The 13,696-nt window shown below is 41.2% G+C and overlaps 2 protein-coding genes across 6 annotated transcripts in view; one reads left to right on the top strand and one right to left on the bottom strand.

Annotated features, from left to right (window-relative positions):
* The window catches only part of CC2D1B (coiled-coil and C2 domain containing 1B), a 32,549-nt gene extending 22,908 nt beyond the window's left edge, over window positions 1–9,641 (top strand). For both annotated transcript variants that reach the window (XM_040565068.1, XM_040565069.1), the window contains exons 21-25: window positions 1,072–1,123; window positions 2,286–2,385; window positions 5,751–5,841; window positions 6,402–6,533; window positions 7,568–9,641. In XM_040565068.1, coding sequence (XP_040421002.1) covers window positions 1,072–1,123; window positions 2,286–2,385; window positions 5,751–5,841; window positions 6,402–6,521 — 363 coding nt within the window. In that variant the 3' untranslated portion in view covers window positions 6,522–6,533; window positions 7,568–9,641. The remainder of the gene's footprint in view (window positions 1–1,071; window positions 1,124–2,285; window positions 2,386–5,750; window positions 5,842–6,401; window positions 6,534–7,567) is intronic.
* The window catches only part of ZFYVE9 (zinc finger FYVE-type containing 9), a 59,711-nt gene continuing 55,507 nt past the window's right edge, over window positions 9,493–13,696 (bottom strand). For all 4 annotated transcript variants that reach the window (XM_040565066.1, XM_040565064.1, XM_040565065.1 and 1 more), the window contains 4 exons: window positions 13,370–13,532; window positions 12,455–12,560; window positions 12,029–12,205; window positions 9,493–11,253 (listed from right to left, as the gene is read on the bottom strand). In XM_040565066.1, the coding sequence (XP_040421000.1) occupies window positions 11,092–11,253; window positions 12,029–12,205; window positions 12,455–12,560; window positions 13,370–13,532 (608 nt within the window). In that variant the 3' untranslated portion in view covers window positions 9,493–11,091. The remainder of the gene's footprint in view (window positions 11,254–12,028; window positions 12,206–12,454; window positions 12,561–13,369; window positions 13,533–13,696) is intronic.

Below are 13,696 nucleotides of genomic sequence, written 5' to 3'. Positions count from 1 at the left end.
TGTCCTGACTCTTCTGTTCCTCAGTCTGTGACCCTTGCCATTGTATTAGCTTGTGAGGGCTTCTAGGAGGGAGTGCAGGCTTTCTTCTGGAAAGGGAGAAAACACTTGTAGGCATACTGCTTCAGTATATTTTAAAAACAGAACAAAACCAGAACCTTTTTTTTCTTAACTTTTTTTTCTGTAATACTTAACTCTGTGACAGTCCAAGCCTAGGTTTTTACCTACTAATAATTTTTGCAGCAATTCCACTAAGATAAATTCAGTTACCTGTGGGAAATTGGTCCTGGCCAGATCATGTTTGTGTTTGAGTTACATAGGACTTCAGTGGAAGAGCACACCCCATTAGGATGGCTGAAAACAGAATTGGTCTGTATGAGTAATTTTCTGGGGAATGAGTAATAATCAACAAAATTGATTTTAATCTGTTTTTCTTATTATTAAAAAAAAAAGAAAAAAAGAAAAAAAAGCCAGATTTCAATTGCTTAGCTAACAAGCAAATACACGACCTTTCTCCTTCATAGCTCAAGTCAGTTTTACAAAGTAGCTGCAATAATTAGGTCACATTGTCCTTGTGCAGTCTCCAGAGATTTAGTTTGTACTCTGCTTTAGGTTAAAAGTTAATTTATTTTGGTGACAGATTGATTGTCAGGCAAAATAATAGTAGGGCAATTCCCTGGATGATTTGTGATGAATTCCTTATTATTCCAACTAATGCAGAAGCAACAGAATTACTGTGTCGTAGAATGTGCATAGTTTGTCATGTGACTTAGCAGCAGTCAGTAACTTTATGATGATTGGATTGAATTGAATATGACCATGCAGCTTATCTGGGGCACTTGTATTTAATGTTTTGTCTTTTTCTTTATCTAGTATCATACTTGCAACCGCAATGAAATCCAAATATTTTAGTCTTCAGTGTACCATGAATCCTTTTTATCATCTAGATAATGCCCCTCTGAACCTCAAATTTCTTGTATAGGTATAAAAAAGAGCTGGTAATAAAAATAGTTACTACTCTGTATATTGAAACAGTATCTGATGTTTTTATGTAACCTGTGTCTCTTTTAATAGGAGCAACCTCAAAAGAGCAAAACACCTGTAATAAACAATAACAATTCTCCAGGTTAGTACTTCTTCTGGGACAAAGGAAAAAACAATACATTAGAAATTACTGGAGAGGACCAGGCAGTCTTACACTATGGATCAGGCAGGAGGGCCTCCCACCACCTTTTTTCTTGTTTGTTATCAATGGGCATGTTAGAAGGTGAGTCCAGCAGTGACAGCATTGCTTCGCCCACATCCCAGAATTGATGGTAGCCATTGTGTCATGAATTAGTGAAGTGACCAAGTTACCACTCATGTTCCAGCTGTTGCTGCCAACCCTGTTGGGAGGTGGTCTAGATAAATACATTTTCCTTATTACATAAGTTAAATTATTAATTTCAAAATCTCCAGGGATCAGAGCCTTTTCAGTCAGATTTTGTGTCCTGTGAGATTGCCAATTCTGTCATGATTTCTGCTGATCTGCTGGTGTTTCCAAATCTGACAAAGCATCACTGTAGAAATAGGGTGGTTGTTTTTGTTAGGACGGTGTGCCTTGAGACTGAAATACTTTCTTGGTACCTTTTGAAAACTATCCCTTTGTATTTAGTAAATACCAGTATTAGACTTACCATACACGATCATCTTGCACTTTGAGTTTGGTTTATTACTAAACTATTATTACTAAACTATTATTTTTTTCCATTCTTGCAGCAAGCAGCCATCTAGTATCAAAACTTTGAAATCAGTATGCAAATTGCTAGTTTTGAGTTTAACTCAAAAGATGTATATACAGTCTTAAGAGTGGAAAACTTGAAGCCCTGATGAGATGCTGAGAGTTTTATTCCATGACTTCCAATAACTTACCTGCACTTATTGAGAAGCCGTGTAGTTTCAGTGTCTTAGCCCCCAGGCTGACGAGTGGATAAGCGTTCCTGGTAGCACGGCAGACGTGTTGAATGTTGTATGATGTTGTGAGACCTTCTAATAAAAGGGTAACCTGTTGCATAGTTCTTGCTATGCTCAGTAATGAAACTGATGTTAAAATAGCACTAGTTGTGTTGTTAGAACACTCCTTCCCAGTCACCCCAACCTCCCTGAGAAGGGGGTTCATACAGATGTGAAGTGTCTTTCTTAAATGAGCCAAACAGATAAACAGAGGTTTGAGTATGTGCACATAATAGAACACTGAGTTTAATTTGACATTCACAGCTTTCTTTCATTTGTCTGTATTTTGACTGTAGAATACAACCAGTTGTTCAAGCTAAACATCAACCGAAATCACAGAGGTTTCCGACGAGCAATTCGATCCAAAGGAATTAAATTTGAAGTATTTCATAAAGGGTAAGTTTACAGTTTGCTCCTCCTCATTGCTTCTTTCGTAAGGGTCGGAAAGGGTTGTATCTGGAATTTACGAAGCAAAAGCGTATGATTTATCTTTAACTTGGCAATAAAAAGCTGTCTCGTTCTCGTGTCTGAGAACTCCTTTCAAAATACGCCTGATCTCTGTATCTTCCCCTAGGGGGGAAAAAGCAGAAGTTAAGTAAGTTGGTTCATAAGTGGAAGATCAGTTGAGGATTAGTGCATTAAAAGAAATTGATGAGACTAAGAAGGTAATGATTCAGCATCAAGTTGTTTGATTCTTGTCCAATTTGTTTTTAATTATCTGAACTAGAAGATGTAAATGCTGTATGGAATAACTTTGTAGAATAATGAAGTTTAAGTGACAGCAAAATATTAACGGCAGTAAAGCAGATGACAGAGATGGCAGAACTAGTATTACTTTCTGAGGATCTTAAAATATCTACTGAATGCTGCTAGCAAACTGTTAGGCTGTTCTGAGAGAGAGAGACTACTCTCATCTCGGATCAATAGGATGAGATAGATGTTAGCTATTGGTAACACTGAGGGAAATCATCCTATGTCTAGGCTCGTTACTGATTTGTTCAAAATCTGGATGACTTCTACTCACTAATCCCACTGTTAGCTGTGATCCATGACTTGGATGAGATGTTAGATAACCTGTTTCTGTCTTGGCAGCTCTTTGTGCTGTTCGTTTCTGTTGTTGGGACATGCAGAAATGATCCATAGTTTCTTTGAGATGGTTTTAAAGTCTCTATATTTATGAGGTAAAGTCCCACTTTTTTACTGCAGATCTTCATTTGTATCTCCATTGAAACTGTAGCTAACTTTCTTCCTCTGTCAGTCCAGACTGTTCCTCTACTCTGTTGTTCAGGATTTCAGTGCTGGAGATCCTGCCTGTTTTGCACAGATCTGTTATGTTTTAAACAAATGTAAACACTTTTTTCCCCTTATTTTCTGCATACCATTGCACACATGGGGCATATCCTAGGTTCTTACCATCTGGAACCGTGCATGTTCTTAGGTTCCGAGCTCAGGCTTAAGTTCACCCATTGGGAAATATTCTCCAGTGATTCATGAAACTGTGTGCCAGCTCCAGATTGGCCTTTGAAGCCTTTCTGAAGATCAGCAAAAAAATCTGTGTGAGATTTCTCTTCTGGCTCTTGAGGTTTTTTGTTCTTAGAACAGGAATCTAAGAAGTTAAATACATGCTTGGGAATATACAATGAATACACACTTCTGAATGGGAGTGGGGGGTGGCAGTTCTCCATGGCAAATAGCAACAGGGAAGGAAAAGAAGAAGAGACGCACTGATCACCTCCCCTAGCCATCTTCTCAGGACAGAAAGGGGCTGCCAGTCCCCCTATAAACTGTGTTTATGCAAAACAGCTTACAGAAGTGCAGGGCATGCTTCCGGCTGTGGTATGTGACACCCGAGATACCAAACAGGCCCAGCTGCCACCCCTTCACAGCAGTATTTCTACTGTCTTTGTATGTTGTTTGCCTCTTGCCGTTGATTTGCCTGCTTACCTGCAGCCCTGGAACAGTGGAGAAAGGAGAGGATTATGTGATCCAGGCTCTTTTCGAAAGACTGTCATCTCATGGTCTTTCTCCAGAATAATACAGAAATGCTCGTGGATGTTAGAGATTAAGGGTCTCTGGTAGCAATTTGTCCATCTCCCATGAATTCTTTTCTCTCGGTGAACAAAGGGAACTTTTTTTCTGGTCATATATATTAATCTTCAGTTTAGAAAACTTTCAAGTGAAAACCCAGCAATGTATTTTTCCAAAGGAAAAGTCTCTCCTTAATCTTCTACTAAAATCTTCTGAAGATAAAAGGAGATTTCCCTGGAGTTGTTTCTGAAGCCATAGCCTACAGCAAGTTCCTTCTTCACTTCAGACTCCCTCGAACTGATCAGGGAGGAACCAGTAGTTACTGCTTCTTGGATTAGAAAATGGAAAAATGGTAAAAAATCGGCTAGAAGAATTGCTACCTTTCCTTAAGTGTTAAGCTTAACAAAGCGTCCAGCATGCTGCAGTACAGTTATGTAATCCTTCATTTTAAGGTGTGTGTGAAGTGAAGTATCCTAGCATGTAAGCCAAGCAGTTCTACACTTCTCTAAATGATTTTGTGAGTCTACTCTACTATTAATGGAGAATACTGCCTTATTTGGAAGGCTTCCTGTCAACAAAATTAATAGGAGTCATATTTGGAGGCATCACATAAAGCCCTTGATGTGCTTACGGCGTTGTTTTTCTCTGGTAACATCAATTTCTGCTGAGATGGACAAACTGACAAATAAGTAGTCTGAGCAACTGAGCTGGAGCTGCCTGCTCTTTTTTTCTCATTCCTCTGCTACTAAAGAGACATGGGCAAACCAAAAAACAGCTTTGGTGTGACCTCCCCTGGTCATTCTCAGATGTCTTTGGATAATAATTCTTACTTTCTCTCAAGTCTGGAATCGGTCAGGAAGTGAAGAAAGGAACTACTGGTTGTGTTGAAGTTTTCAAGAAGGTGGTGCATATTCTTTCAACAAATTAAAATATATATATATATATATATATATATATATATATATATATCAGTGATGTCCATCCTCAGGGCTCCAATGAATGAAGTGCATCAAAGATGGACGTCTTGCTGGTAAAACTGTTAAACAGAAGTGACTGTAGCAGAGAAAAGTCCAAAGCTGTTTCTTTTCCTAGCAAATAAAAACGTTCTGTGTTTAATTTCAGCAGAAGAGAAATTGTGAAATTACAGTTCCGTAGTGTTAGAACTACCAATGTGAAGGTGAATCAAAACAATTGCCAAAATGAAATGCTCTTACTTGTTGAAATTGAGTGTTTTGATTTATCAAAATTAAACAGAATGATTCATGTAACTTTTCCCTAATAAGCAGTTTGCCAAAACAAGCACGTGCCTGTGAAATGTTTATTTTGATGAAATGCAACTTCCTTGGGAAACTCTTCAGCCTGTTGTACTGCCCTTTGTAGAAGACAGCTGTTTGTCCTGGCTGCTCAGCCATTCTTCCTTGTCTCCTTGTGCAGGGATGAAAGCCACTGCCACTCTGAGCGCTAGTTTAGGGCTTGACTGTCTGTCCTGACTGTTCTCCTCTCTAATTTGGTTCTAAGAGAATAACTAGAAAATGAGTGCTTCAGTATCTTGCCCTTGTAGTCCAGTTAACTAAGGGTTTGCCCTTTTCACCCTGGTTGTATGGTTCTACTAGCGTGCCTTGACAACATCTTGGATGCGTTGATTGTACAACTAGTGATGGCATCTTACTTTTCTTTCTCCTAACGGTCTGAAAAACCTTGCCCTTCCACTAAGGAAGATTTCTTTGAAACAGGTCCTTTTTCAGAAGTGACAAGCAGGTGGGGACAGCACACTTGAAACTGGACAAGCTGGAATCAGAATGTGAAGTTAGAGAGATCATCGAGGTAGGTTTTCTGGGTGAGGTATTCTACTAGTAAGTAGTGTTTGAACATGAAGGGAGAATGATGGTTTTCTTTGTTAGGACCATAAATTCAGGTGATCCCCAGAAATGTTGTATTAGATCAAAGGGTTGAACAAAGACTGCCAAGAGTGGGTAGAGAGCTGCCATAGGACCCAGGAGGAGATCACGGAGTGGAGCCTTAAGAAATCCCTCAGGCTGCAGCACAGACTTGCTCAGGGCACTGCAGTGCTTCGTGTCCTCTGGGCTGCCCGAGGAGTCCGTTTGTACTTGGGGGCAGGACACACGGTGCTGGGCGGGCAGAGCTAACGCAGCCCCTAGCAAAGCTGCTTTGCACGGGTGGTGTGGAGGGCCTGCCCTGCTGAATTCTGCACTGTGAATCTGGGGAAGCACGTGGCTGCACACCTCCCAGCCCTGCAGTCATCGGCAGGTGATCACTGTCATCTTCTGGTTACAGAGGAACAGTCAGTGGTTGCCTGAGGCACTGTAGTTTGACATCACTGTTTGTGTGTGTGCTAACTGCCCTTCTTTTTGTGGTTCTTTCAGATTTTTGATGGCAGAAAACCCACTGGAGGGAAACTGGAGGTAAAAGTGAGACTCAGGGAGCCCCTCAGTGGTCAGGATCTTCAAACAATTACAGAAAACTGGCTGGTCCTTGAACACTAGTTCCTACATGAGGTATGAATACAGCGTCTGAAGATGGTCTGGCCAGAACTTGACAGGGCTACAGATAAACTCAGCGTGAAATTGTCTTTTGTTGACATTGACCTAATTACTTGGCTTTAATACCATTCATCTTTATAGTTGTAGTGGTGAGCTGATACAATTTCAGAAATGAAGTTACAGAATCTTCATCTTATTGGTTTGTATATCAGAGGTGCTATTCAATCACTTGAAATGCAGGGAGCATCAACTTCATTAAGGATATTTAGAAAATAAGATTGACAAGCCCTTTGGAGGAAGGAAGGCGCTTTCTGTCCCTCCTTACTATTTACAAGGAACCTTTCATAGTTAGCAAGGAGCTTTCTTCCCCTACAAGAAGCTAGAGAAGGGCATTTGGTCCACGAGGTTCTGAATGCTTGGCTTCATCTGAGAGGGAAACTATTGGTAATCAACTTTATTCTGGATCCTTGAGAGTTTTGGGGAGGGAGAATCTAGAGCTGAATATAGGCTATCTAAAGAACTGTGCCTGGTGCCAACCATGCTTTGACCCAGTACAGAAGGAAAGCTGTGTGCTGCCAACGTGGCTGTGTTCAAAGGGTAAAAATGAGGTCAGCTTCCTCTTTCTGCCAGCCCTGCCACTATGGAGACTGCTTGGGTTTGGAGCTTGTGTTCCATTCTCTAGCTCTGCTTTTTAGTTATCAAAAATACTTCTTAAAAAAAAAAAAAAAGATTTTAAAGGGATTTTTTGCATAAAATTGTTGAAAGATGAGTCCCAGAAATCCAGCTGTGGACTCTCTAATTCCATCTGTTGTCACCTATGTCTTAAAATCACTTTTAATTATATAGCGACATAATTTAACTTCTCCAGGACTTAGAACACAAATTGGAGACACGTGGCAGAATTGCTGTTTAATGTGCTACTGTACTTACTGCTACTTAGTCTTTTGAGTAATTGATAACGCCCATCAGTATTTTACATGTATGACCTTGAATTGGGAACATCTGATAATACTGTGTCAAGTGATTGCATTTTCTTTTTTCTTTCCCAGATCCACAAGAATGCTAAGAGGTGTGGGATGGACGCGTGTGTGGAGATGCTGCTAGCTGCAAGCACCAAAGACGTTAAACGAATGCACTACTGAACCTAATGTCTATTTTGGTAACAGCCATAGTGCTTATTAATAACTTAAGGCAAATGTAAGGCTCTGGAAATTTGCTGCTGCAGGGTGTTGTTCTTTGTCTACACAAAATAGACAGAATTGCCTTAATGTGGGACTACTAACGTAGCACCAGGATGAATGTTACATTAACTATGCATAGTGGTGTATGAAAGGTTTAGCCCCGTAAAAAATTCCCCAAGACAGTGCAAAACCTTTTCAGTCGATTCACAGGTAAGACCTTCACTGATTACTTTTTTTTTAAATGTGTATGAGCACCCAACACGGTACAGCGGACAGTTTGCTGCCACTTCCTTGTGTCCTTTGTTGTCAGGGCCTGTTGTTCCCACCACCCCCTGCCCAGTATAGTATCAGTGTCCTGAAATAGAGGAGTGAGAGCTCAGAAATCTAGCAGCAGTGTCTCCCCCCTCCTATGTGCATGCTGCTGCAACAAGAAGTTTAACTTGTCAGGATGCTGCCTTTCAGGAGAAAAGGATGCAACACGTCTTAGCAGCAGGTGTTTGCAGATCTGCGTTTTCATTTTGGCTACCAGTTGTCTGCCATGCTTGCTGCACTGCTTATTCTAGTGCAGCCTGGGTACTGTGCCTTCATCTTTTTTATTTTTCCTTTGTTGGTTTATTTAAAAAAGAAAAAAAGAGGTATGCTAGATTGCTGCTTCCCAGATGTTCATTGTATTATTTTTTTTACAAAAATAGCCTTTTGCAGTTCTTCCAGGTGATGGGAAAATAGCCACTCATTATTGTGTAGAAAACTGGATTACAACCACCTTCAGAAATGCTTTTAATTAGCAGCATACAAAAAATGGTACCAAATATGTTTCTGTTCATAAATCTCTGTGAGCTAACAGAAAGGACTGATCTCAGAGGAGAGGATGTGCCTGCACTGAGGAGTGGGGGTGCTGCTGCGCCAGCTGTTTAGGTAGGGCGAGGTTGTAGGCAGAAAGGAGTCCAGACACGTAAGGCAGCGCTGCCTCTGTCTTCCTGAGCAGATGAAGACAATACAGTATTTAGTTTTTAATTTCAATAAATTTAATATACAAAACTACATGTTGAAAATAAAAATATAATATGCAGTTTTTTGCAGTGTTAACTAACTGAATTTTAAAAGTACAATTTTTTCTAAAACAAGTACTCATTTCTTAACAACATGGTAATTAAGGTCATTTAAAAGGCTATGGTTGAAGCAAACATGTCAGTCACCAGTTGATAGTGTTTTGCACAAACATAATCCAAACTTAAATGACATTTGGGGCAAAGGAAGAAAAGATAAAGTTTTTTTCACCTCTTTTACTGCATCATTAAGCATAACAATGCAACTAAGGTAACTGAGAAGCTGCTGCTGTGGCAAAGCTGGAGTGCAGTCTCTAGAAGGAATATTTTTTTTTTCTCCTTAGTTTATGGAACTCTCTTCCAGATACTGAATCTTGCCTACACCATGTAGTGCTGCGCTGTGTCCCAAAGTGTGCAGGTGCAGTGTGCAGAAGGGAGTTTGACAGTAACCTTAGTCCTGCTCCACTGCACAAATACGTAGGAAGGCTTTTATTGATTGGGTAATAGCTTAAGGTTTGTCGATCATGAACTGTTAAGCCACCTTTTCCCAAACGCCAGAGGTAAGGTTTTACTTGGGTGTACACGTAAAAGGGTGAGTGGTTCTAGTGCGCTACCTCTTGCTGGCCAGCTTTTGTTCCTGGAGTTGGACCCCAGTACCGTGGCCTTTCTTCTCCAAATGTTTGGTGGTGACAGCTGTAATTTGCTATAAATTTGTGAGACTTTGTTTTGTTTTGTTGTTTTTTTTTCAAAGCAGTAGCCATTTATTCACCAATGCACTCTGTACATACTCTGTGCTGTCTTTATGTAAAATACATTGCAATGTGTACAGTTACCTCTTTGTTTGCCCAGCTAATGCTGTGTATGTGTCTAAAGAACATAGCATCAGCCTCACAGTAGCCTTGCACTTCCCATGATATTTGAAAGGACACCTGTATGACTCACATACAGCAGAAACCAAGTACACCCTGCTGCATCCACCAGAGCCGACTGCAAGTAGGGCCAATGCAAGGTCAGAGATAACTGTGTTAACCCTAAATAGTCCCTCCCTTTCCAAATTAGTTTTCTGTATAGACAGGAGGGGAGATTGCGCACCTCCTCCCCGGGAAAGACTCAACAACTGCTTTGCACGGCCCAACAAACCTGCTTTGAGTTTTTTTCCACTAGTTAGCAGCATTCCATGGAGACAATTTAATTCACTAAGACTGTGGAACCATGCCTCCTCTGGCCAAGTCTCAAGTCCAGCTTCATGAGGTTGTGGCAGGCGTGAGCAGCTGCTTCCCTTACTAATGCCCTCACAGGTGAGATCAAGAGCACTGGGCCAAGTGCAAGTTTTCAGAGCTGACCAGAAAGCCTTTTTCAGCAAAACATGCAAAAACAGCCACTCTATACTTGTATCACAGGTAAGCTATTACATGGTGCTGCTAATATGAAGTGCAAGCTGTCTTGTAGTACATGACACTAGCATTACACTACAGCATACAGCAGGGAGGAGACTTAAAGCTGCCCTGGGTGTTACTTCTCTTTAAAAAGCAGGACCTACTGGGGAAAAGGAATGAATTAATAACTGCACTTTAGGGCTAATATTTTCTCTGCCTGTGACAGGTATCTGAACTTCATACAGGTTTGTAAACAAAGTAGAGAATAGCAGAGCTGTTCTAGGCAATTATAGAAGTCTGCCAAGGTGGCAAGTTTTTTCATAGTAAATGGGGGGAGGAAAGGTAAACTAGCCTATTTCACACACAAAGCTGCAGTTTACATAATACCGCTTCCAGAGAGATGCCTGCCCTTCTCATTTGGACTCATATACAAATGTCGTTATGGCTAGGTAATTTTTCCACATCTCTCAAGGGCTACCCTAAACAGATTTCAACCAATAATCTGGTCAAAATAATGTAAACGTTACTTTTTAATGTCTACAGAAAATCAAACACGGCATTATGATGAGGTCAGAATGGAGGTCTTGATTGTTGTTACTTACTTGTCCATCTACAACCAGTACAAGATTGGAGTTTCACTTTTTATTTATGCCCCAGTGATCTTTGCACCCGTTTGAGCATTTAGAGTACATGACTGTAAGTCTTTAAACATGAGCATTTTTCTAAACAATAACAGAAGTGTATTAGCTGCAAGGATAGCATAGCCATGTTGTAGTATAGAAGCTGCCCTGATCCTCTGGTTGTTGACAATGCATAGAAGATTTAGAATTATGGAACAACTGTCCCTCCCGCCTCCCTCCCCCCAATCCCCTTAATAGTGTTACCAAAAGCTTAATTTTCCAGTTTTAAAGTGCAAATGATTCAGATACAACTGCTGCTGGAACAGGTCTGAACAGAAAATGAAGTCCTCTTATGAGATGTTTTCCAGAATATAAAAGATGAGCTCCATTATGACTGGCCCCTCGTTCAACTGACAGGCCCCTCCATGAATCACTGGAACTAAGGCACTGTCCAGGTCATTCATGTACTGAGAGGGCAGCGGCTGTCCGTTACTCCCAGCTTGATAACCAACCTGAAGAAACACAAAGCACAAGTGGGTTTCGCACAGACTAGGATACGAGGCTGAATGTGATGTAGCCACTATTAAAGCAGCTTCTACACTTGGTTTTGGTCTGCTCTAGCTGCCCCAGGACTGCCTAGAGAAAAACAGCTTTTAATCCACCCCCCCCCCCCCGCTTTACCAAAGCAGATCTTTCAGATCAGCAAGAACCACACTCCGCGCTATCAGATTCAGTCATGCAGTATTTAAAAGCAGGGTGATGCTGAGAACACTTCCACTCCCAGGCAAGGCCAGCTGTCTTGCCAAGAGACCTCTTTCTGCTTGTATCAGGTGCTGTAGAGCCCTCCTGAGGGGACCTCCCATCTGTTTCTCTGCATCCCATGGAACATGGTCTTCTAAGAAGGGCTGTCCTTGGGCACAACATCTCATGCTCACCCAAGAATACATTTAATCTGCTCCCATCTTTAACTTCTGGTGGAAAGGCGAGCGTAGAGTCTTCTCGCAGCATGTGGCAAGCCTCCGCCTCTGAGGGCTATGCACAGGTCTCTGACAATGAGCAGGTGCTGCTAGTCGCTTGGGGGTGGGGAGGGGGCAGCAGGCCTTGCTGCTTATTCATGTGATGCAGTAGCTTTCCTATTTTAACCGACGTACCAAAGTACCCAATAACAGCACTCCTAGATCACCAGCTGATAGTGGTGGTACCTTAACCAACAGAATGGTTTCCCTCTTTTTGCGGGGAAAAAACAAAGCACCCCCCCAATTATTAAACAAACTATTCAAGACTTACTTGATCCGAGTCAAGAGTAACACGCAGCCCAAGCTTAGTCATTCCATCTTCTTTTAAGAGTTTAAGATGAGGACAGAGAGCTAAGCAGAAAGCTTTTGCCACGTTTTCAGTCAATCTGCTGTGATCAGCTGGGTCACTCAGACCATTATGTTGCTCATCATTTTCCAGGAAAAACACCTTAAGGAAAGAATTAAGACACAACATTTGGAATTTTCTAGAAAATAATGTTACTAAGATGCCATTTAAACTTTTTATGAAAGAAGACTTGAAGAGATTCTCAGGGAAAACAAGTAAAAGCCTCTGAAGACAAGCCACCTTAGGGAAAACAAATAAAACAGCTTTCAAACAGTAGCTATTTAAACAGTTGTGTTGTGGTCCCAAAATGCTAAGTGTCAGTTTACTTGCAGCTCAATTTGACTGACTTACCTCAGTCCACCGAATGACCTTTCCATTTGCCTTGTACTCCGAGCCATGGAATATCTTCACGCTTGTTATAGACTCCATTGATTTGCCATCAATAGGGCTTACAACACTGCAGAGGGGAGGGAAAGTGGTAAGTTCCTACTTAACAGAAGATACAAGTTGAACAGAGAACACTGCAAAGGAGAAGCATGTCACAGATCAAAAAGCAGTGCCTCTGGTACACCGAAGCCCAACAGGATTGCTGCAGGTTATTGTCATATCTGCAGCGCTCTGCAGTTTGAACTACTGCTGCACAGCAACTTGCCGCGTCAGCTTAACAGGGCACAGACCAAAACTAGCCTCAGAAGAGAAGTCCCCGAACAAAGGCTTCTCTCAGGGTGCCAAAACCAGTGATCTCGAATACCCCTGCTAGTTGTGCCGATGATGCTAGACCTGAATCTTCATAATGATGACTGATGACTCCTTAACGCCTGTACTTGTCACAACAGCACTTTACCACCATAAGCACTTAAGTTGCCATACACGCTTTTCTCTTGGCTGAACTACCAAGGTAGGAAACGTGTTGGTGTTCAGCAGTTTTCCTTCCAGCACTACTTAATGCAAACTAAGCACCAAGAGTGCAATGTGACCATAATACACAGGGTTCGGCACTGAGTGTTGGGGGCAGATTAGTGGTTTCCGGTAACTGGATATTAGCAATGGCAAAAGAATCCATACCATTGACAGCTTTCTAAATGGATGCCCCAAAGCTTTACTGTCTCAGTTCTGTTCTCATTATGTTTAATTGCACCTTGTCACTCAAAACAGAGCCATAAGCTTGTAATTCCTATTGATTTGAGGGCCCATGCACCTTATAAGAGCAATTAAAGTTTTAAACAAATACAGTCAAACATGTTGAGCAATTGCTTCTCTGCTTACCCCTTACTAAAGTTTTTATCATCTTCTACCCACTGAATGTGAACGTGTTCCTGAGGATCTTCGGCATCTACTTTGCCACAAGTGATGGTGAAGTCTTTCATCTCTCTCAAGGCCTGCCTCAAAGAGTCCATGTTCTCAGCAGTTATCTGGACCATCACTCCATCTAGAGAACCAAAAAATCCTCATAAGCCAAGATAAGCCACAATGAACAGACCCTATAAAAAAAAAAATAAAGCATCCTTCTTCTTATGAGCAACAGAAAAGTTAAAAATCCCTTTTAACATTATGCAAGCCCATTTCTGAACTCAGATTCCTAAAACATGCAGC

This window comes from Cygnus olor, chromosome 8, assembly GCF_009769625.2.
Source record: "Cygnus olor isolate bCygOlo1 chromosome 8, bCygOlo1.pri.v2, whole genome shotgun sequence".
In the NCBI taxonomy this organism is placed as follows: domain Eukaryota; kingdom Metazoa; phylum Chordata; class Aves; order Anseriformes; family Anatidae; genus Cygnus; species Cygnus olor.
The sequence above is the reverse complement of the archived record's forward strand: the minus strand, read 5'-3'. Positions and strand labels throughout refer to the sequence as shown.